General features: G+C 39.1%; 1 protein-coding gene across 2 annotated transcripts in view; it reads left to right on the forward strand.

The window, feature by feature from the left end:
* Window positions 1-5,326: 5,326 nt before the first annotated feature.
* PDE5A_7 (cGMP-specific 3',5'-cyclic phosphodiesterase) overlaps window positions 5,327-23,748 on the forward strand; it is a gene marked incomplete at its 5' end in the record, with an annotated part of 53,534 nt that continues 35,112 nt past the window's right edge. The window contains 10 exons of one of the 2 annotated variants that reach the window (XM_051217399.1): window positions 5,327-5,354; window positions 5,400-5,580; window positions 6,986-7,223; window positions 7,260-7,346; window positions 7,382-7,484; window positions 17,720-17,998; window positions 20,479-20,557; window positions 21,768-21,865; window positions 22,252-22,559; window positions 23,450-23,664. In XM_051217399.1, the coding sequence (XP_051064794.1) occupies window positions 7,073-7,223; window positions 7,260-7,346; window positions 7,382-7,484; window positions 17,720-17,998; window positions 20,479-20,557; window positions 21,768-21,865; window positions 22,252-22,559; window positions 23,450-23,664 (1,320 nt within the window). Of the gene's footprint in view, window positions 5,355-5,399; window positions 5,581-6,985; window positions 7,224-7,259; window positions 7,347-7,381; window positions 7,485-17,719; window positions 17,999-20,478; window positions 20,558-21,767; window positions 21,866-22,251; window positions 22,560-23,449; window positions 23,665-23,748 lie in introns of those variants that run through there. The other variant, XM_035733003.2, reaches the window with a different exon arrangement.

Raw genomic sequence — 23,748 nt, forward strand, 5'->3', positions numbered from 1 at the left:
TTCTTTCTATAGCCTAAGCTTGTTCTCCATCATGTATTGGTAATTGTTACGATACAGTGAGTTGGTGTAGACGATGATGTGACTTCCACGTAAGATCTCATCGACTAGGTAGTTATATAATAAAAAGTCTACAATTTTAGGATAAGGTCTATTATAAGAGCAGTACTAATATCATAATAGACTATAATTCTACAGTCCCGCTTTTATCAATTTCTCTTCAAAACTCGACATCTGAAAAGAGTTATACTACAAATGATACTTGAAGAGAAAACACATTTACAAAACCAGAAGGGGAAGATATCTTAATACAAAACCCTCAAGGACCATAAGGGGTCATTCTGTAGCCCTAGAAAGAGCAAAGTCCAAACCACTATTACAACGTCATTTGGTTACATCTGACATGAACTGGCCTGTCAGTGGTGACCTGATATAGATCAACTCGGACTTATTAGTAAAAAAAGAGATGAAATATTCTCTCATAAGCTTTCGAGAAACAGGGGTACGATGCGCACAACTTTAATTTGCGTTCGAGTACGTTTCACCAACTGTCACATCAATCAATAGAACAGGGATGTAGGTGACGATGCCACAGGTATTTGAAGTTTGACAACGTGTTTACCAGTAACATTTGTTATGAACCGTGCTCACCAATTGAAGTCAAAATATATTTGCTTGGTTATCAATATATCGAGAATCGACTGATCTAATCCGGCCAGCGATTGCAGGGGAAGTTGAGCACGGCGTTCTCACTTGCGATCTGGTGCCGATGCATTACCGAGAGCCTTCAGCTAAAAAGATCCCGCATAACAACATATCTGTTATCATGTTTTTTCCATCTGCTGTCCTTATGTACTCGTCTAGCTACTTGTTACGCCACTTTCTAACTAATTGGTAATGGTGTCCTATTTCTTTATTTGCCTTGGCACTTCTATTCCCACTGCTTGCTTCTATTCTGCTTCTTAGGTCTCTCATACAGCAACTTACCAGCTGACCTCCTTAAAACATAAAAGCTCCCAGCTTTCGCAACCCTGGTGCTCTATAATAATATTTCAGTCTTCAGTCTTCAGTAATAAGGATAGTAGGTTGATGAACCTGTGTTAATCCTGACACATTGCTTTCCAGTGAAGGTCCAGCTTTTCCTTGAAAGTATTCACTGATGGGGCTGATACCACTTGTTCGGGTAAGGCGTTCCAATCATTGACTACTCGATGAGAAAAACGGGATCCCACTTTAAGTTTATTAGATAATGGTTTATGATCCTTCTTGCTATGACCTCGGAGATTATTAGTGTTGGAGGGAGCAAAAAGATAAGACATATTAACACCCAAATCATAATTAAAGATACGAAATGCCAGTATAAGGTCACCTCGTGTCCTACGATACGACAAGGGGAAAAGATTGAGGCGTTTTAAACGCTCATCGTAAGAGAGTCTAGAAAGACCCTTCACTAATTTCGTTCTCACACGCTAGACACGCTCAAGGGAGTTAGTATCCTTCACCAGACACGGGCTAGCTGCTTGGATACAGTACTCTAAATGTGGTCTAACCTATATGGGATATAAAATTTGAAACGTTTCCTCGTCAAAAGATTTGAACGCTCGGTGAAGTGACCATAACGCACGAAAACCTTTGACAGCGGCTGCTTTGCAATGCGTAGTTGTTTTTAAATCATGACTCAATATTACTCCTAAGTCTTTATGCTCTTGAACGCATGGAAGAGGTTTACCCTCAATAGTGTAACGGTAACTATTGCCGTGACCGATGTGCATTAGTACACTCTTCCTAGCATTGATTTCTAAGCCCCACTCTCGAGCCCATCTAACTAAATCGTCTAAGTCAGCTTGAAGATCCACATGATCAGCCGCACTTTTTATTGTTCTGCAGATTTTTACATCATCCGCAAACAATAATGTCGACGACCTAACTAACAGCGGTAACTCATTAACGTAGGGAAGGAAGAGCAGAGGGCACAAGATGGTGTCTTGGAGTACACCACTTTTGACCGGCTTCCAATCGGATACTGTTCCGTTAACCCTCACTCTCTGTCTGCGGTCACATAAGAAATTTCCTATCCACGCATGTACAGTACCTATTATTCCGAAGCTCGTGAGCTTCTGCATAAGACCTACGTGTGAAACCTTGTCAAACGCTTTGCTAAAATCTATGAATATCACGTCGACAGACAGACCGTTATCTAGGGCTGCTGTCCAATCCTCCCTCGCAATAAGCAAGTTAGTCAAGCATGAACGCTTGTTACGAAATCCGTGTTGGTCAGGAGCTAACAGATTGTGTAAATCTATGTGGCTTAGCAACCTAACCTGAGTTATCTTTTCGAGTAACTTAACGACTATGCTAGTTAGACTGACAGGCCGGTAGTTAGATACTACCTGTCGCTGACCGTCCTTAAATATAGGACTAACTATAGCGTCCTTCCAATCTCTAGGGAGTTGAGCGAGTGAGGGGGACATGTTGAAGAGTGTCGCAAGCGGTTTTGAAATAATGTCCGCAAGAGATGACAGCAACTGTGGATGTAACCCGTCAATGCCCGGTATATTACCAGGTTTGAGGTTAGTCATCAATGGAAGGATAGTTTCCTCAGTCACCTGTACAGATTCAATGGTTGGTATCTTGGTGTGAGTGGGACAAGTATTTGTTACAATAAACGTAGAGAAGACCTTGCTAAAATAGTTTGAAAAAGTCTCAGCTTTTGCTCGATCTGATTCAGCTAGTAATTCTGAATTTTCGTGTAACAGTAACGGGGAAATACCATCACTACGTTTCATTTGCCGTTTAACATACGAAAACAAGTACGACTATCATATACTAACTGTCGTTCGTAAGTGGTACGGGATTTGGCTATGGTTTTCTTACAGATATTACGGTATTTTTGGTACTCACGCTTAGATGGTGCACAACCTGTCAACAAGAATAAGTCCCAGAAATGTTTCCTACGCTTTAACAGCTTCCGGGTCTCCTTATTAATCCATGGAGGGCAATGTGATAGCTTACGTGCTGACCATGGGATAAACGGCGACGTTACGGACTCGAATGTAGCCTTAAATTTATTCCAGTCACCTTCGATCAATCCATCCGCGTCGACCGATCAATCAGTCGGGATAGCACAGTTTCTGATTTCCGGAATATTAGCTTGCCAGATATTGGGACGGGGTGGAGCAGATACGAATTGTATACCATGTGTCCTAAACTTAAAGTGAATTACAATGTGATCACTGTTCACTAGTGGGGGAAGGTGATGGATATCAAAGACATCCTCACAGTGGTGGGTGAGGGCGAGGTCCAGCAGTGATGGATCATGTTGCAAATCAATATGTGTCGGTTTTGTGATACATTGTACAAGTGCACACTGAATAACGGTAGATAAAAGGTCGCTATCGAAACCACTACCTGGAGCTGTAAGCTCTATCCAGTTGATATGCGGTACGTTGAAGTCCCCAATGATGAGACAACATTCTGCATACTCCAAGAACAGATGTGTCTTAGGATAAAGTCGTCAGCAAGACAAAACGGACTACGGTATATTCCCCCTATAGTCACTAACCCATTTCTAGGTTTAATCTTACAACATGTGCCACTGATATGAGACTCCGATATGGTTGATTGTATACGAAAGTGATCCCTAACGTATAATATTATACCTCCACCTTTGCGACTTGAAACTCTATCACTTCTGATACAGATATAACCAGCAATGAAAGGAGGACAGTCTATATCAACGGTGAACCAAGTTTCTGTAACGACGATTATATCGGGACATAATTCTTGCACTATCAGACTTAGCTCGGACGTTTTATTTCTAAGACTACGAGCGTTCGTGTAGCACACACTTAAGGTGTTTTGGAAATCAATCGTTCTACCCATACAGGCCTCGGAAGCATTGGCTTCCAAGACCTGACTACCCGAAAACCCTTAATGGTAAGGTTATTTTCGCCATTTAATTTGCGAGTCCTCAACTCCGTAAGAGCATTCTTCCACTTGATTCGATCCTCAAGCGGCCAATCTGGTCGAATACGGATATTTGAGGCACGAGTTTTTGGTGCGTTTTTCAATAATATGTCTCTTTCTTCAAAACTCCCGAGAACCAGCTTCAGGATTCTTCTTGGTTAGGTCTCGCCTCCAATATATTTACCAAGTCGTATTACTTTTGTAATATGTACCCCTGAAACCTCTTCAGGTAGTACATTCCTTACCACAGACTCCACTGACTGCAGGTCATGTGCATGTCTTCTAGCAGGGTCTTTGTCTTTCGACTCCTCTAGATTCCAAATAATTTAACTAGGGAAGGGTTTAGCTTCTTTTGAAACTGTGTTCACAGCTTTCGACCGTGACGTTAGATCCTGTATTTTAACTACTGGCATCTTACGATTAGTTTTTATTTTAACAGAATCCTGGGAGTCAAGCGAATGACTCACAACAACGTCAGACGAAGCTTTACCATGGGACTTTGGCGGATTGGTCTGAGAGTCCACCAAGGACTTACCAAGTAAACAGTCATTAGTTTTAGCTATCTTTCCTACCCTTCTGCGTTTTCGCGTCATCCATATTCCATCAGTCGTAGCATCCACATTAGAACCACTCGGGACAGTAATTGTTTTATCTGGGTCACCGGTTGCTGCTGTAGCAACATGGCCACCAACGTCTAATGACGTGTCACTCACTGATCGTTTCGGGGGAGAACGTTTAACTGCGGGTTGCACAGGTAGATGTCTGGCTTGCGCCGTGATAGCACTTACGACACTAACGCAATCTTCGCCATCAGTACCAATGTTATCAGTACAGCCCTCATCAACATTCTTATTAGCCAACACCAGGAGACTAATTGCTTCCTGGATAAGCAATGTTTTGCTCGAGCAACAAAAACTACAAAGCCAATGCGAGTTGGGCTTCGAACACCTTTTATATGCAGTGGGGCTTAATCGGGTACACATCTTATGAAACCACTTATTACACACATCACACTGAATCCCTTCATCCACGGGAAATAAGCAGTATGGTTGTCCACATTTATGAGTAGACCTAGCCATCTTGAAAATCAACTAAAACGGTGACAAAAACAGGATATGTAGAAAGATTTTCAAACCTTAACTAAATAAACCAAGTAAAAGTCGACCAAGTATGCTTCGATGAAATAAATACACAGAAGAAAAATCGAAAAACTCAATACAAAATCACTTTAACTGGGGTAGATGCAATTAAAGTGTAAACAGTAGTTTTGATGCGTAAGTTACGATCAAAACAGTTAATTAACTCAACGAGAAAGAATACCACTGTCCTTTTAAATAGAGCGCGCGCACGATAATATTTACATCGACTGTCGGATTCACTAGGGTTATAAGGTCAGTTAGCTTCATTGTCCATAATAGACAATACCAATAATTTAGAACCTTTCTTTAAAATTAGGGAGATCAATAAATCAATTGATCAACGATAGTTCGTCAATAAGACTCGGACATATAATGTCTGTGGTGAAATATATTGGATATTGGAAGTTCAAAAAGCGATAATTTGAGGAAAGTGTTACTTTGGCCACTATCTTCCTCACCTATTATTTCAGTGAATAAAGTAAGTTTGTTAGATGCTTTTCAGGGCATTTGACTAATGTTTTTTTGGATACTACGACAGCTACATTAAAGGTTTAGCATTTATCCGGACAGAGGTTCAACTTCATGTATAGTTTCTAGTTGAAAAAAAACAACAGTTTGGTTTTTGAATACGATAACAAAGTATTAAGATCTATTTTAAAGGCAGGCAAACTTAATTTTAGCACAAACTACAAAATGGTATGTTGCGATGTTGTGCAACGGTTTGTTTTAAGGTTTAAGTCAAATACCTCAGACCGTCTAACTTCTCATTGAAACAGTTGTCACTAAGGATTAGTATTTAAACTCGTATATATGACCCACTTTTATACCATCAGTCTTTAAGATTAATCGTATACATATGTGAAACTAACCAATGGTCGATGTTTTTCAGAAAATGTTCGCTTTGTAAATTCTGATCAAAAATTTCTCTTTCGAATATTATGTAGTTTGTGAAAAACGCGTATTTAGAATAAGGTTGGCCTTTTAGTGCAAATATGCATCATAGATCAGCACACAATTGTTACCCATATACTCATTTGACAAGACTGAAACCAAGATTCCGTTGTTTAATAAAACCATCACATCAGTAGGTTGTTCCTTCCTCAAAATGTACGACAATTAGCTTGATAATCCTGTTGCTGAGCATTTAATGATTTGAGATTTCTTAATGTTTACTAACTCTGGTACTGAAAGTAAGCTGTTCAAACTAGTAAATTAATAAATAACAACTGTGTGAAGCATTAAAGCTTTGGGTTTATGTCTTAACGGGGTATACCCTTAAATATCCACCTATAACTCTCAATAAAATTGGCTTTCGGCAGTAAATAGCCGTCGACGTTCTCTGTAAAGACTGAGAGAACATCGTAGTCATTGGTTTGAAACCAACGTATCACATACTTGTAAACCAATGTATCTCATTTACAACTTTTTGTAATTAGTGATCCGTTATTCAAGATATATTTTGGCTTCTGCAGTCAAATAAATGTCATTAATATTTGGCAGGGATTTTGCACGTCTGGTTTACAAAATCTTTAAAATTTTAATTGCAACTCATATTTTTGTAATCTCTCGCTAATTTGAAATAATTTGACGGGAAATTGTTCATTCGAAGGGTACTTGATTGATACTCAGCATAATCAAGTGTAGGTTAAAAATGGAAGTATTTCACCGTGGTAATCACATATCAAAGCTTAACATGTATCCACAAGTAATGGGTGGAAGGAATAACTGATTGATAAAACAGAACTCAGATGAAGCTTAGTGCCTAAAATTTCAGTATCTAAACGTTGTGAACGAAGAGGTATCGGTCGGTAAGTCTCATTCATATAAGCTCTGTTTAGTCGAACTACTGGTAAAAAGTCTTTTTTGTTCCTTCTTTTCTTTAGCTTATTGTCGAAGTGACCCATTACCTATTTTTGTAACTGAATCAGTTTGCATGAAGCTACTGATCATTTAATACTAAGCTTGACAGCATGGATTCAATGGACGGAGACATATCCACTATTTCGCGACTGGATAAAAATCTGGTCCACAAAATATGTTCTGGTCAGGTCGTAGTAACTCTAGCTTCTGCTGTAAAAGAGCTCCTGGAAAATAGTATTGACGCAAAGTCTTCTAAAATAGGTTTGTCTATTTTCTTCGTAAACATTTCAATCGTAGAAATCCGGTTAAGAGGTCATGGCAGTGAGTCCATCGAAGTAATTGATAACGGTGTTGGAATAAGAGAAGAAGATTTTGAGGGTCTCAGTAAGTTCAAAATTGCTTTAAGTCATATTATTTAGCTGGGAAATATTGCACTTCAAAGCTAAGCACCTTTGATGATCTGAGTTGTGTTGAAACCTACGGCTTTCGTGGGGAAGCTCTTTCTTCTCTCTGTCATTTAGCGTAAGTTAGTTCTTATTCCTTTTTCTCATTCTTACAAATTATCATCATTCCATGTTAGAATAACAGAAATAAGATACTTACAGAGTGCAGATCACAAATACCTATTCGTCGTGAATGAGTTGTGTTATTATTTACTGTTAAACGTATGCTAAATCAGATTTTTGAAATCTTCCTCGACGGTATCCTAGTTATGTACATCATGTACACTCAAGTAGTTCACTAATAAGCTATTTCGAATATAAATTAAGATTGTGTTGACTATCCTTTATTTTTCCCATCTAGAGTATACATAAATACGTTGTGAAATGTGCTTTTCATAAATATCGACATTTCATCATATTTGTGTGTAGGCTGTGATACTGCCCGGGTGCCCAGACCGAAGCAGGTGGTTTTCTTAGGGGACCACACCCCGAGCCTTCGACCTGAAGGTCTGACTTACAAGGCAGTGGAGCATCGTGAGGAGATGCAGTCCCATGGTAGCCGGTGACCAACGATTGGTTCATACGCCATTTGTTCCTTCAGGATACTGGAGCTTATGTGCACCATTAGTTTGGGATCCGGTTAAAGCGTCGGACATTCGATTTTCATTCTCTCATTTTCGTAAACAACACCGGTGCAACGAGAAGGCAGTGAGTAGGACTTCCTTGACAGAGGCTGTATATGCGTGGCCGTATGAGAGCATTTCGAGTGGTGGGGCGAGACCACCCCACTCTCAGCCGTACCAGGGCATTGGAGTGCACAAATAATCAGTAGGAAGTATTTCTTCTGTAAACACATTTCACAATTTACTTTTTTATTTTTATTTTTTATTTGAACACATACCAATATTCATGTGTTCAAATAAATAAAATAAATAAAATGTGAAATGTGTTTGCAGGAGAAATACTTCCTACTGATTATTTGTTTCACAAACCAATCTTCCGTTCATTCAGTCAATCAGTCAGTCACGACGTAGGACCTGTACGTATATCCATCGGTTCTAGTCTCTATACCTCATTAGCAGGGAGATGTCGGTCCGAATCCCATAATATTAGAGACGGTAACAGTGTTAGTTAGTTGGAAACACTGGTCATGGAAGATTCGTTTCGACAAAACACGAATCAGTAAAATGAGAAAGTCATAAAGGATTTAGAATCTCAGAACTTAGGTGAAGACAAAGGATGGATGCACCTGTGCTATTGCAAACTTTTTCGGGACGTGTCATCCAAAGTCTTTAACCATTGGCTACGGTAATCACGAGAACTTTACCCAGGTAGTCTATACCTATAAAGATGGCCAAGACGAAGTGTCAGTGGCCTCATGGACTGGTATCATGCTTTGGTTTGACTGCCCGTAGCCTTCTTACAGCTCACTACTGGATCATAAAACATCTCCCGTCGTGGTAGTCGGTGGTTGGGTATGCGTAACACGTATTCAAACCACGTGAATTGATGTCGATTTACTACCTGACCAATCGATTTGCCATCTTCACCTAGTACTATATTTCAAGCTCAGACATTGCTTACTCTGTTGTTACAAACTACATGAACAACGCTTCTTAGACACCTATAATGGAATACTAGTAACCTACAAGTATCGTCCACTCTTAATGGGCATGTTCTACATCCCTAAAGAAAAATGGGGCGAACTACTCCGCATTAAACTGGCCCTTTGGTTGGAAGACGAGTATGTGGCCTACACCACAAGCGACGCAATTTGGCAAGGTTAATCGAGACTTCCGGATCGGCGCCGAGATTTCTCCGAACACCAGACCATCAGCACTGATGAGACTCCCAAGATAAGTGAAACGGTCGATGCGTTCAACTACTTCAGTCCCTACCAATAATTCAGGCGATGACGCAAGCCAACCCCGAAATAATATTTTGCATTTGGAGTGAAAGAACCGCATCCCACACATGCTTGGATTGTTGCTTAGGGTGTTCAGAAGACTATTTTGTCAGCATCTTTACTGAATAAAACTATATCACCTGATTGTTCTAGCTGAACAAGTAAATCTTCTGGTAGTAGATGAATACCTGAGAATTCAGACAATGAGGGTGTTATCTCTAAAAGCATGTTTATAACAAAGTTAAATAGAAACGGGGGAAGCTGACAACCCTGACGAACACCACTTGGAATAAACAATTCCAATTAAACTTCGCCCCCTGAATGCCCTGGTACGGCCGAGAGTGGGGAGAGTCCGCTCTCCCTCTCGAAATACTCTCACACGGCCACGCGTATACAGCCTCTGCCAGGGAAGTCCTACTCATTGCCTTCTCGTGGCACCGGTGTTGTTTACGAAAATGAGAGGACGAAAAGCGAATGTCCGGCGCTTTAACCGGATTCCAAATCAATGGTGCACATGGGCTCCAGTATCCCGCGGGAACAAATGGCGTATGAACCAATCGTTGGTCACCGGCGACCATGGGACTGCATCTCCTCACGATGCTCCACTGCCTTGTGGGTTAGACCTTTAGGTCAAAGGCTCGGGGAGTGGCCCCCTAAGATAACCACCTGCTTCGGTTTGGGCACCCGGGCAGTATCACAGCCCACACACAAATTGATGAACTCTTTATGCCTATGGAAATTACCTTTCTCGCTTTGAAAAACAAACAATTGATTCAGATTATTATCATTACAATTATTGTCATTATTAATACTATTATTATTATTACTACTATTATTGTCATTATTATTATTATTATTATTATTATCATTATTATTATTATTATTATTATTATTTTCCACATTATTCACCCTCTTTTATACTTATACAGCGGCTCGTCTTTGGTGGAAATTCGACTGTATCTAAACGTTCTCGAGTCACTGTCCGGTTGAAAATTGTATGTTACCATCGAATACGAGGACTGAAGCAGTTTTTCTGAAACCACATGCACCATTCAAACTGGCTGCCTTCAACGTTCGCACATTTATGCAGGTCGGACAACAGATAGGGCTGGCTATGTCTTTGGAAAGTCTTAATATTGATGTTTGTTGTCTATCCGAGACCCGTATTCAAGACTCTGGTGAAGTACTACAAATTCGATCTCCATCTTTCGCTTCGAAAAGCTTGTTTTACGTGCGCTTATCCGGGGACCCTGTGGCATCTTCGTCTGGTCTTGCTGGCGTTGGTGTCGCACTAAGCGCTAGAGCTGAGGCAGCACTAGTCGATTGGATCCCCATTAACAGTCGGTTATGTGCTGTTAGATTAGAAAGTTCCATCAAAGTGAGAAGAAATCGGCGTGAGAAACGATGTCTTTTCGTCATCTCCGCCTATGCCCCGACAGATTGCAGCCCGGATGCAATCAAGGATGAGTTTTACCACCAGTTAACTGTTCTTCTCCAGAAAGTGCGTTCGACAGATATTGTAGTACTAGCCGGAGACTTGAATGCCCAGGTCGGGCGTCTAGGCACAGAAGATAATCGTTTAGGTGGCCGATGGGGACTCGTTGGTCGCAGGTCAGATAACGGGGACCGTCTACTGCAACTGTGCACAGACCACAACCTGTTTCTGGCTAGCACTAACTTTCGGCACAGTCATCGCCGATGTGCCACCTGGCGTCCTCCCTCTGCATCCCAAGCCTGGACTCAGATTGATCACATCGCGATCAGCTACCGCTGGCGTGGTTGTGTAAAAGACTGTCGCTCCTTTTGGAGTACCTATCTGGACTCTGACCATGCCTTGGTCTGCGCCAATCTTGCCTTACTTTTCAGTGGCCAACGAAGTGACCGCCAGCAAAGGATTGATGTTAGCAAGTTGGTTGCAACTTCTGTTGCAAGTAAGTATCGAACCGAGCTAGCCTCTAGGCTAGCTACCACTCCACCGAAAAGTATAGATGAGCATTGGTTGCAATTGCATGACGCCATGAAAATGGCGGGAACAGTCAGTTGTGGGTTTGCGAAACGTCCCGCTTTTAAGCACTGGGTTTCTTCTGGTTCCTTACAACTCATTGAAGCCCGTCGGTCTACTCCGGGTGACCGTGAGTTTGACCATAAACGAAGGAAGTTACGTACTGAAATTGGGCAAAGCTTGCGTAAGGACCGAGAAGCCTGGTGGTCGAAGCGTGCTAATGAGCTGGAAGCAGCAGCTGCATCTGGTAACTACCGGAAGCTCTTCCAGCTCATCCGAGCCACTGGCAGCAAGAAGTCTGGTGTGAGTGAAACAATCTGCGAGGATGATGGGATGCCAATCACTAACATCCATCGACGTCTTGGACGATGGGCAGAATTTTTCGAAGGGCAGTTCAACTGGCCTGCTGCTCCGGCAACATCGGTCAGACTGTCCCGCCCTCCATGGCCGGTGACGACTGATCCACCAAATGAGGAGGAAGTCCGCAAGGAACTCCAACTCTTGAAGCGTTACAAATCACCTGGCCCAGATGACTTACCTCCGGCTCTTTTTAAAGATGGTGGTGACTTTTTGACTAAGGAATTGACGACGTTGTTTACAAAGGTTTGGGAACTAGAGAGTGTACCAACGTCATGGAATGAGTCGATAGTTGTCCCTATCTTTAAAAAGGGTTCACGTCGTTCCTGTAACAACTATCGGGGGATAAGTTTACTTCCGATTGCGTCCAAGCTATTGGCTTCCGTCATTCTTCGTAGGTTGTTCAAAACCCGAGAAAGATTGACTCGCGAGGAGCAGGCTGGGTTTCGTTCTGGTCGAGGATGTATTGATCATATCTTCACCCTCCGCCAAATGTTAGAACACCGCCATACTTTTCAAAGGCCAACGATCGTAGTGTTTCTTGACATCATGGCTGCCTTCGATTCGTTGGATAGGACTGTTCTCCGGGATTGTCTATTGAAGAAGGGTGTGCCTGAGGAGTTTATTAACATCCTAAAAGCCCTATATAAAAACACCTCAGGCAGAGTGAGGGCATACAACCACCTCTCTCCATTGTTCCATTCGAGCAGTGGGGTTAGACAGGGTTGCCCAATCTCACCATTCCTCTTCAACTTTGCCATCGATGACATTCTGGAAACATCTCTGATGAATGTAAGTAATGGTGGTGTGGATCTGTTGCCTGGAGAAAGACTTCTCGACCTTGAGTATGCGGACGATATTGTCTTACTGTGCGATAATGCCCAAGGCATGCAATCCGCACTTAATCAGTTGGCAATCAGTGTCCGTAGGTATGGTATGTGCTTTGCACCTTCGAAGTGCAAAGTACTTCTACAAGACTGGCAGGATTCCAATCCTGTACTCACCCTGGATGGTGAGCAGATAGACGTAGTTGAGAAGTTCGTGTATCTGGGTAGCTGCATAAGTGCTGGTGGGGGTGTGAGTGATGAGATCAATGCACGAATAGTGAAAGCCAGAGCGGCTTATGCCAATCTGGGCCACCTTTGGCGCCTTCGTGATGTTAGTCTGGCTGTAAAAGGCCGGATCTACAACGCGTCGGTGAGAGCAGTTTTGCTCTATGCTTGTGAAACCTGGCCTCTTCGAGTTGAGGACGTTAGACGACTCTCTGTGTTCGATCATCGCTGTCTCCGAAGGATTGCTGACATTCAGTGGCAACACCATGTCAGTAATGCAGAGGTTCGGCATCGTGTGTTCGGGCACAGAGATGATAATTCAGTTGGTGTCACCATCTCGAAACACCGACTTCGGTGGCTTGGACATGTTCTACGAATGTCGTCCCAGAGAATTCCACGTCGTGCATTATTTGCCGACTCTGAGACTGGTTGGAAAAAGCGGAGAGGTGATCAGTATATGAGATGGTGTCGTGGCATGAAAGAAAGCTGCAAAGGACTGGCTTGTGTCGGTCCTTCACGACTCCCTGGTTGGGGTCTGAGAGATGGTGCTACACAGTGGCTAGAGACGTTATCAGATATGGTTCAGAATAGAAGCCAGTGGCGATCCTGCTGTAACCTTCTTTTACTTTCTTCATAAAAAGTGGTTGTGTCTCCCTTACCTGAAAGATTTCTTCTGATTGTACCTTTTCGTTCCCTCGTTACTACCACACTACCTTACTCCAATCTCTTCCTTATTGTTCTCTTTTTCTTTTGCGCTCCTTAGTTTTTTTTCCACTTCTCTTCGAATTCTCATTGTTTTGTGTGGCGCATATATATTGGCGCTCTCTTGTACCAATATCCATGTGTTTAAATAAATAAATAAATAAATCGCCATAAGCTCTGACTCGACTGACCGATGGAGTCGAATGCTGCCCTAAGGTCCTGAAATATAACTGTAGCCGGATGTCGAAAAGTATATTTATGTCCAAAATCTGCCGAAGGGTGGATATCTAGTCTTTACCCCGACGTCCTGATTTGAAACCAGCCTGACTTGCTCTTCAAAAGCTCCAGTTAGACGTTGAATCATTATTGTGGTTAATATTTTCGACACTGTATACTTTAAGCTTGTACCGATGATGTTCAGAAGAACGGTGAAAGCTCCACGACCAAACTATCCATCCCAGAGAACAAAATTCCACCAACGGATACTATATTAGTTAATCTGGTTTCTCTGTCATTGCCTTAAGAGGATTTTCGTGCTTTCTTATAGACTGAAACGATCAGCGATTGAGGCCAGCAGATGGCATCTCATTTACTCCCCAGATCCTATCTAAGATCCCAGTTAATCTAACTGCTAAAACTCCGTCACCATCCTCGAAAATCTCAGGGTTTAGTCCACCAGGCCTTATTGCTCTCCCTCGCCCTAGATTACTTATAGTCTTTTCAGCCTCACTAAAAGTTAGAGGACTTACATCAGTTTGCTATTCAAGTTGCTTGGAGATAGTGGGTAGCTGTGAAGTGTGGCTGAAGGCCAGTTGGATTGTTCCCTAAAGTGTCCTGCCCATAAGTTCAATCTTTTGGATTGAGAATGAGTAATAGTCCCGTCTTTTTCCTATATAGCTTCATTATTAACCCGTTTCCTTGATAAGTCTGAATAGTTGTCTATAGTTACCTACTACTGTTGTCTTTCCCATTTCTTCTGCCTTCACTACCCAGCACTGCTCACAATTATTATGTGGGATTTTTATCAGCTTATGTTTAAGCTACCTCCGCTCCTCATCGTATTCTGAACCCGACGCAATGAGTTCCCTAGTATCTGTCGGTTCTGTAGACGCCGCTAAAATACACTGACTTTTCCTATCCTCTCGATTTAAGTTACTAACAGATATCACTGCTGTTTCTACAGCCTTTTGAGTATCATGCCAAGCTACCTCGTGGTGGATATCATTTTCACTTCGTACTATATCTAAAACGATAGCTTTTAACCTTTCTCATCAATGATTTTAGATCATCTATGTTATAACTTGTGACCTGTGTATCCTGTTTATGTATAACGTAATGATACTGTTAATTAGAGAGCAGTGACTTATCGACCGAACCTATGATGCATAGAATCCGTGTGAGCAGTCTACAGTCCTTATCGATCCTGCTCCTTGCGTAGCCCTGCCTGTTAAGTCCAGAACATCAATCTCAGCCACTGCTATATGAATCATTTATTTCAAACATTCTGGGTTAATATACCAACCAGACAGATCACATCGTACCATAAAACCGGAGACAAAATTTGTACATGATTTAGCCAAAAGTGGCTGTAAATGTGAGAGGTAGTAATTGATAAACTAGGTATAACTCAAGAATGGCAAATCGTATAATAACAGTTCATAGGTCAAAATAAAGCTCATAATATGAGGGACATGAATATGAATAGTTTAGACACTTAACAATTATATGATAAAAATATATATTTAATATTGGTCCATAAATGGATCCCAAAAGTTACCGTTCATTATTCTCATCGGGATATAACATTAGGCGTTGAAGCATTATTGAAGCTAACATTTTAGATACTATATTAGTCAAACCGATTCCTATGTGATTTTTATAAGAGGACTTTTGTCCTTTCTTTATGGACTGACACAATCAATGATTGAGACTAGTCAGATGGGATTACGTCCAGTGCCAGATTCTACCTAAGACCTCCGTCAATCTCATCGCTGATACTGGACCGCCATCCTTAAAACTTTCTGGAGTAAACCTGCCAAGGCCTACTGCTTTCCCACGCTTCATATTTTCTATAGCTTTTTCAACTTTGTAAAGAGTTGAAGGACTTACATCAACTTGCCATTCAGGTCGACTGGAGATAATGAGAAACCGAAGTGTGGCTGAGGGCCAGTTGGACTGACCCCTAAAGTGTTCTGCTCATCTATCCAATCTCGTGGATTGAGAATGAATAATATGTCCATCTTTTTCCGAGATAGTTTCGCTAACAGTTGGGTTCATAATACCGGTTTCCCTGACAAGTCTGAACAGTTGTCTGCTGTTACCTATCGCCGCTGCCTTTTCCATCTCTCTTGCTTTCGCTGCCCGCTACTGTTTACGACCATTGCGTAAGCAGAAACAATGAAATGACAACGGCGTGTGTCCTTATTCATTTGAGTTCTCACTGTCCCGTTTTGTCAAACGGCGCGCAAGCGACAATCTATTTGATTCTAAAGTAACGGCCTGTTCTGCTTTAGAAGTTAATGCCATATCCACACCAGTGAGGCTGTGGGAACTAGTGGTGGTGTTTCCAGATACTCGAAGGGTAAACCGTGCCGGTTCTCTTTGCTGACAAGGTAAGGTCAAATGAACGACCGTACTTGAATCCTGTATGCACGTTTCGGAGAATTAGCATACATTGGTGATGCAGTATCCTCAAGTTTTAGCTGACGAAGCCTTTTTTTATCTAATACAATTTTCGAACATTAAAACATCCAACATGTAATTTAGAGCTTGATTTCAGGAGACCATGAATAATATTTTGTGAACTCAAATCATTATCGTTAGTGTGGTGTGATGATAAAAATTTTTAAGGGTTAACCGTGTGGATGAAAGAATAATTTAGAGGCGAGGTAGAGATTAAATCGTCAACAAGATGATGTCGGGTGCTGATGAAGATATGAGGGTAACTGTTACCGGCCAGTTGCCCTGCAATATGGGAGGAAATTACTCCTTGAGTGACCTGAAACAGAAGCTGGCGGTCTTAGCGATTTGTGAGCATGAGCACAGAACCTAAGGGACAACTGTTTGAGGCTGATCGCGTAAGGCCTTTTTTGAGAAGGTTTTGATGCGTTTGCTCCGCACATCAAAAGACCTTACAACCGGAGATTGGAATTCATGAGATAAGGTGATGTGTGACATTTCTCGCATCGACCATTCCTAACGCATTCATTCCGTTGTGAGGAGGTAGCATTGCTACAGATGCTGGTTGTTCGAGGAAAACACGTTGTTGCTGTCACAGTTCTCTACAGTCAACAGTACGAATTCTCCCTCGGGCCTGGGGTTGGGGCTTTTAGTTTTACCGTTCTTCAACCGACCTGCTTGGCATATTAGGACCTAAAGGAACATGTGTTCCAGCCACTATATCTCGGTCGAGTCATCATGATATGGAAACCCGACTACCACGATAAGTTAGCAGCTATTGTTGGGAGAGGAGTCAATTCCTGCGAAAATTTGGCAAAATATTTATTCACGTTAGGCTTAGAATAATGAAATTAAGGGGAATTCATAACATTTAATGTGGTGTGTGAGAATTGAACCTTTTAGACAGGCCTTAATTTTGAGACAAAAATTCCAGTTATGTTTATTTTTTTCATTAAATATTGTGTTCAAATATGATACTTGACCATAGTAAGTAACTTTTTCTGCTGGATAGTTATATACTCCGTTGTTACCAATTCGTTTGTGAGCCTAGTATCAGTAATTGGAATTGGTAAGTAATCGTCATTCGGTTTGGAAGTAATTCACATCGATCATATAGAATTTATATCTCGGTATTCGAAACGAAAGCACATCAATTTATTGGTAATATTAGTTAAATATTTCAACGTATGAGCAGAGTGAGTGAAAAGTAAGATCATAATTAAAATATACAGAAAATTTTGTAAGGATATTCATATGCTGGAGATAACAGATGAGTAGATCCTTTTTCGCTGTAATCTATCATAGTTCGTAATTGCATGTGCTTATTGTTTTGTTTTAAAGTAAATATCTCTTCGTAAAGGAAGTTCACAAAACTTACCGACTGTTATTTCAGTTAGCCACCCTAGTTTGTAACATTCCCGCATCTCTAACATGTGAATTATTGTCTTAGAGTCAAAGCTTGAATATGTGAGGTCAGGGTAAAAGGATATACTTTTGTTCTTGGTTTAAAAAAGCATCATCAAATATCTTTGCTTAAGTTACTGATTTTTAATTTGCTGACTGGAAAATTATAAATTACTCCTTCCATACAAAATATCCATTTCTTCGTCTTTTAGAAAAGTCACCATACATACCTGTGCATTAGATGCTAAAATTGGCACCAAGCTTGAGTTTGACTCTTCTGGACAAATAACAAATCGTCGAAGTTTAGCAAGATCTCAGGGTACTACTGTGTGCGTTAATGAACTATTTTATGATCTACCCGTTCGTCGGCGTCATTTAACTAACCCAAATAGATTACCAAAAGAATTCGCCAAGGTTATCAGCATGTTAACAGCTTATTGTCTTGTTTCCATTGGTGTGCAAATCTCATGCAGTCGTATTGGAAAGAAAGGGTAAGACTATTTCATTGTTTTTATTTTGTTAGGTGGTTGAGAGTAGTCAATAGAAAATCCCTGTTCGGTCCAGATTTCGTGCTAGTTGGCAGTTACAAGCAAGGCTCACATGTAGTCTTGGGGAAACTGATGTTCCCTGTCTAGCTCGATATCATGTCAACCAGACGCTTAGCTTGAGGCGTTACCACTAAGTTATTTGGGCAGTGACTGGTCTCCAGTATGACTGCTGAGTAGTGATTCATGTCCCGTTTGCCCAGTCCTTTAGTGGGAGGTCGCATTTTATTTACCAAGTTGTCACTAGTCATTTTTTTTCTAATTTGCTACCTATTACCAGTTTCATAAACTGAATAATATAATATATTCAATCATATTGTGTCCGGTAGGTCGAGATTTTGATTTGTTAATAAAAAAAATTGTTCATTGTGTTTGCCAACTAACACTTTGTTTTTGATTGTAACGAATGTAGTTGGGTGTTAATATAATAATCAACTGAATTAATCTCGTGCATCATGTATTGATATTAAATGCAATGGATATTTCGTTATCTAATAAATAGACAGATAAATAATCAGCCTTCTTTAAGTCATATTGCTGCGAGCATATTCAATAACTTAAGTTCTAAATCCATCGATCAATACGTTTTGTTATAATTCCTATTCCTGAAAAGTGTTCTTCAAGATCACACCGATTTATTAAAAGCTCTTTATTCAAATGCCCTTAATCGTTTGTCCAACTTTTAGTGGATATTATTTACTGCTGTAGACTATGTTTTATAGATAGAGTAATTCAAAATAAATAGATTTGTCTGTTAGTCAGTCATCTGCAACGTAGGACCAGGCCCATATATACATCGGTCCAAATTGCCATATCTCATTAGCAAAACAAGACGAGCACAGTCATACAAACATCTTGTCTGCATGGTTACATGCGGGAAATCTAAACGAAATCTCCATAACCATGTCAAAATTTCATCAATCTTCATAAGCATCCTGGCAGACTGAGATAAGTCGAATAGTTCGAAAAGTCTGTCGTTTTGTACACTTCGTGTATATATATTTTTCCGATAAGAAATTGTTAGATTCACACTTAACAGGATGGGTGATGAGTAGATTTCACTGTAATACCATCCAGCTCAATGAATGCACTTTCATCAAAATTATCCTTTCTGGTTAAATATCTTCTCCATCAACTCGGAATTGTTTACTTAAACGCTAATTGGTATGACCAAACTGCAAAAATAAAGTTCTGAATGTGAAGTAACATAGCAAAACTTCTATCCTTATTTGTGATTTATGCATGCTATCAGCAATTACTTATCAACGTTAATTATTGGCATATACAAGGAAGTGCTTTTGTTTGTTGGTTGATAAATGTTATGATTGAGCTTACTATTAGGCAGAGATATTTGAATTTGTTAACATGCACTAGACAAAACATTTACCTACTAAATTACTTAACCATACTACTACCCCTCTTGGGTCATAATCCGCTGGCTAGAGGTTATTCGAAAATTTCATGCAATTAGTACCTTTTATGAATTTAAATAAAACCAGAACAAACATTGATACAGAATAATATGAATTCATTATATTTCATGGTTTCTCATCAAGTGCTTACAATCAAATATGTATTAGAATTTTACATTGAGGTAAGATATGGTATGGAATGTAAAGAATTGGAATGACAAAGGTTATTAATAGTAACTACATAAATATGTGTGCAAGAACAGGTCAGAGGTTATTTGGTGTTAGAATCAAAAATGAGTGATGTAATAGTTGAGTGGAGTTCAGAGACAGATAAGATAAATTATGTGATAATTTTAGCGGTAATGAAGGGTGTACATAAGATTCATGGAATTAAAAACTGATGAGATGGATTACGTAATAATCGAATAGAATTTGAAGAGTTCACATAATTTAAGAGAATCAAGCGAGTGGAAATGTATAAGTGAAGGGGTGATTTAAGAATTCCGCAGTGGGAGAGAAATATAACACAAACTAAACATGAACAAAATAAAATTAATAACACAAAAATTGAATTATCAGAGTAGTAATATGTTTATTACTGTCTTTTTGAATACAAAGATAAGATGCGAGTTTAGTTAGTTTTCCCTGGTTTGGAACTCGGAAGCGAAATTCATTTTTACAGTATGGGGTTGCTAAACATACGTCCACTCCTCCTTTACTTGGAGTTGGGACCCATAATAGCTCCTAGAGGAACTCCAGGGGGAATCAGGGTAAAATATCAGATGTGAAAATATGTATTCATTCAGCCTTATATTTTAGTTGCTTTGAGTTAGTTACGTTGTTCAATGACTTTCGATAACCATCAAAAGACTACTTAAAAAAATAGGATTGTAATACTGGACAATCGTTTTTTGTCTAACTATCTTCATAAATGATTTATGTTCGACGAATAAGTTGAAACTTGAAGTAGAAAAAAATACGGCTTATTCGTTTTGTTTTATTTATCCTATTTAGTGAGTTGGTCAGTGTAATTTCAAATGGACCTTCTATATCACTTAAGGATAATATTTCTGCAGTATTTGGTCATGCACAGGTACGCACTTATACATGAATAATAATGCATTAGCATATTTATATTCGTTTGAAGTGAATAATGTTATGTTTAGATGGATATTAAACTGTATATCGTTTAAGATTAGTCATAAAGTATCAAGTTTAAAACATTGGACTTATTCCATAAAGCATTCATTCTCAATATGATTGACCGCAAAAGTCACGGTTTCTTAGTAGAACTAACAGAAAATCATTTTAATACTGAGCATTATCGTCGATACAAATGCGGTTTGTTTAAACACTTCTTACAAGCTCTAGTTAATAATGACAATACTCAACACTATTTATAGTTTGATCACAGTAAAGAGAATAATCAGCACAAATTATTCAGACTTATAGTAAAATTCCTGTTTTGTAGCCATCTCATTTGAAATACTTAAAAGATATTATGTTAAGTTGTTTTTAAATACTTAATAGTTTTCGTTCATATTCATAGACAAGTGTTTACAACTGTTCTGGCTTCCAAAAGACCTTATTTCATCGCTAAATATATTTGACTTGTTAATCGTATAACAATCACTTCTCTTCTTTTCAAAAGACAATAGGAGAAGGAAACTATATAAATCATTATGATGGTACTTTTTTGAGTTTTACAGTAATTCAATTAGTAATTGGTTGTAACTATTTAATGAAGTGCAATCATGAAACAGAATCAGTTGATTATAAGTCTTTTTTTTCAATGAAAACACCCAAAAGATTAAACAGGTCGTAGATCAATATGTCAAAGACTAATATCAATTAAAGACTCATAGAAAACTAGTGAATATTGTTAAGATACTTCTTTCTAGTTTAGAAATTCGTAACTTGGGCAATTCATTTACACTGTTTGTACATTTTTTATGATATAACTATTGTAATTTATTGAATAAATGGATTGTGTCTGGTAGTGGAATTCATTCCATACCTTTTTCAGCGTATTTTGGGCTTTTCAGCTAAGTGTATTTACATTACAGTTCTGATTTTCACATTGGTACTTGAAGAAAAAAAACTCGTAATAGAATGGCTTTATCGAGGTGACCTGTATAGGATATATGTATACCACTATAGACCGATTAGAATTTCGAACTGAGTCTTGAATATCAAGAACGGAATAATTCAAACTCTTACCACTACTACTAGTAATATACTCTGGATCATATATTTCTGTTGCCTTCACTTGTTATTATACATATATTTTGGTATATTTTCAGTTGGATAACCTTGTTGAATTGGAACAAATTGATACTATCCCAGAAGATATTTGTGAAGAGTTCAATATAAAATCTTTATCTACTGAACATTCTATCAAGTCAGTTTATAGCAATAATTCCTTGCATTAGTTTACATGTTTCTTCAATAACACTAAAAAAAAGGTTGATTTAGTCAGATTAGATGGATCATGCTTACCAGTGTAATCGAGGACTCTTGTCTCGTCCCATTTACGATTAGTTAACAAGATTTACATATGCATCTTAGTGTTAATGTTTACATTGGGACTTGAATCTTTCACTTCATACAGACATCTCATTATCCGCTGAGCTACTGAGTTTAGTCAACGTTGTTTTTAAACATAGAAGTCGAGAATGGAATTTTAAAAAAATAGTTATTTAGGATCTACATTTCTCTCTATTCCGTTGGTTCTGTTAGTAATAATAACAACGATAATAATTGTATATATTCCTCATTGTGTTTCAGAATATCTGGATATGTGAGTAAATCTCCTGATCCTTCTACAAATATATCATCTTCACTGATTGGTAATTCATCTCCATCACTAACCAACAAACGTCGGACATCTATTGGCTATTCTTCATCAGAACGTCAATTTATTTATATCAATGGACGACCGTGTGACTTGCCAAAAATTACACGTTTAGCTACTGATTTATGGCGACGTTGTTCCAAAGAAGCTTATTCATCTATAACTAGTGGGCTAAGTTTACCTGGTCGAAGTACCACTAGTACATTTCCAGTCCTTATACTTATATTTACAATGCCTACACGTCAGTACAATTACTTAATTACTGAATATTGATTGTGGGCATATTTATTTGTCTATTGTTTTAGCACTAATTGAATGCTAGCAATCGATTTGCAATATGTCCACTTGTTAAAGTATCTTGATATCTCGTAGATTATGTTGCGATGTTTGGTGGTCGAAGGTGGTTGGCGAGAAACCTTGGGCTTACGTTTGGCACTCGTTGCTACTTATCGCCAAGGTATAGTGTTGAGGGGATTATTGCTACCTATAAAGTTCAAATCACCTGCTGATGAGTACCAACTAGCAAAAAACGTATATACACGGTATCTTACCAACTGCCTCCAGCCATCTAACATCTGAATGTAAGTATTTGTTTTACTTCTTCGTTTAATTGACAACTTAATGTGAATATCATACTGTATGTGAATCACTCAGAAGTTATTAAGAATTAATATAATTCATGATTCCTATCAATAACAAATAATTTAGTAGAGCCGAATTTATGTAATAAAACATGTCAAATCAATTGTCTAACTTTCCCTTCCACGCGTTAATCCCAATCAGTGGTTAGAGATGTTATCTGACTTGCCTCCTTTTGATTTCTTTGCTGCTCATCTCATCAATCTGATCTCTCCATGTTAAGTGGTTGAAGTTTGGCAGAAAACACCCTGAGGCTAAGTTTCGTGCTTGCTGACACTCGTCAACAATGTTTACCTATAGTATTTAGTAAACTTATGCACCCTGTGTGATTTACACGTGCATCAGTTAACGTCTCAGTCTGAGATATTATCACTGATCTAACCACCTGTCGAACTGAAATATTTGTATTCATTTTGTATTCTTTTTCTGTTCATTTGTTTTTATTTCTACTGCAATTCTCATTTTTTGTTGTTGTTTCTATGAACATTTTAGAATCTGTTGATATAAATTTAACTCCGGACAAACGAACTTTATTATTACATCATGAAAATTATGTAATGGCTTTAACAAAAGCTGTATTAGTTAAAACTTTATTTAATTCATCAGGTATGGATATCAGTAGTTTATCACAAACGAGACTTAATTTTGATCAATCACAAATTGTTACTGATTGTGACCAATTGAATGATGAACCACAAATAAACTGTGTAAGTGGGAGTATTTTCTACTCAAATAATATATATATGGACTGATTGTTAGCTATACCGTGAAAATCGATAATTTGCGGGAAT

Source organism: Schistosoma haematobium, chromosome 5 (genome assembly GCF_000699445.3).
Source record: "Schistosoma haematobium chromosome 5, whole genome shotgun sequence".
Lineage (NCBI taxonomy): Eukaryota > Metazoa > Platyhelminthes > Trematoda > Strigeidida > Schistosomatidae > Schistosoma > Schistosoma haematobium.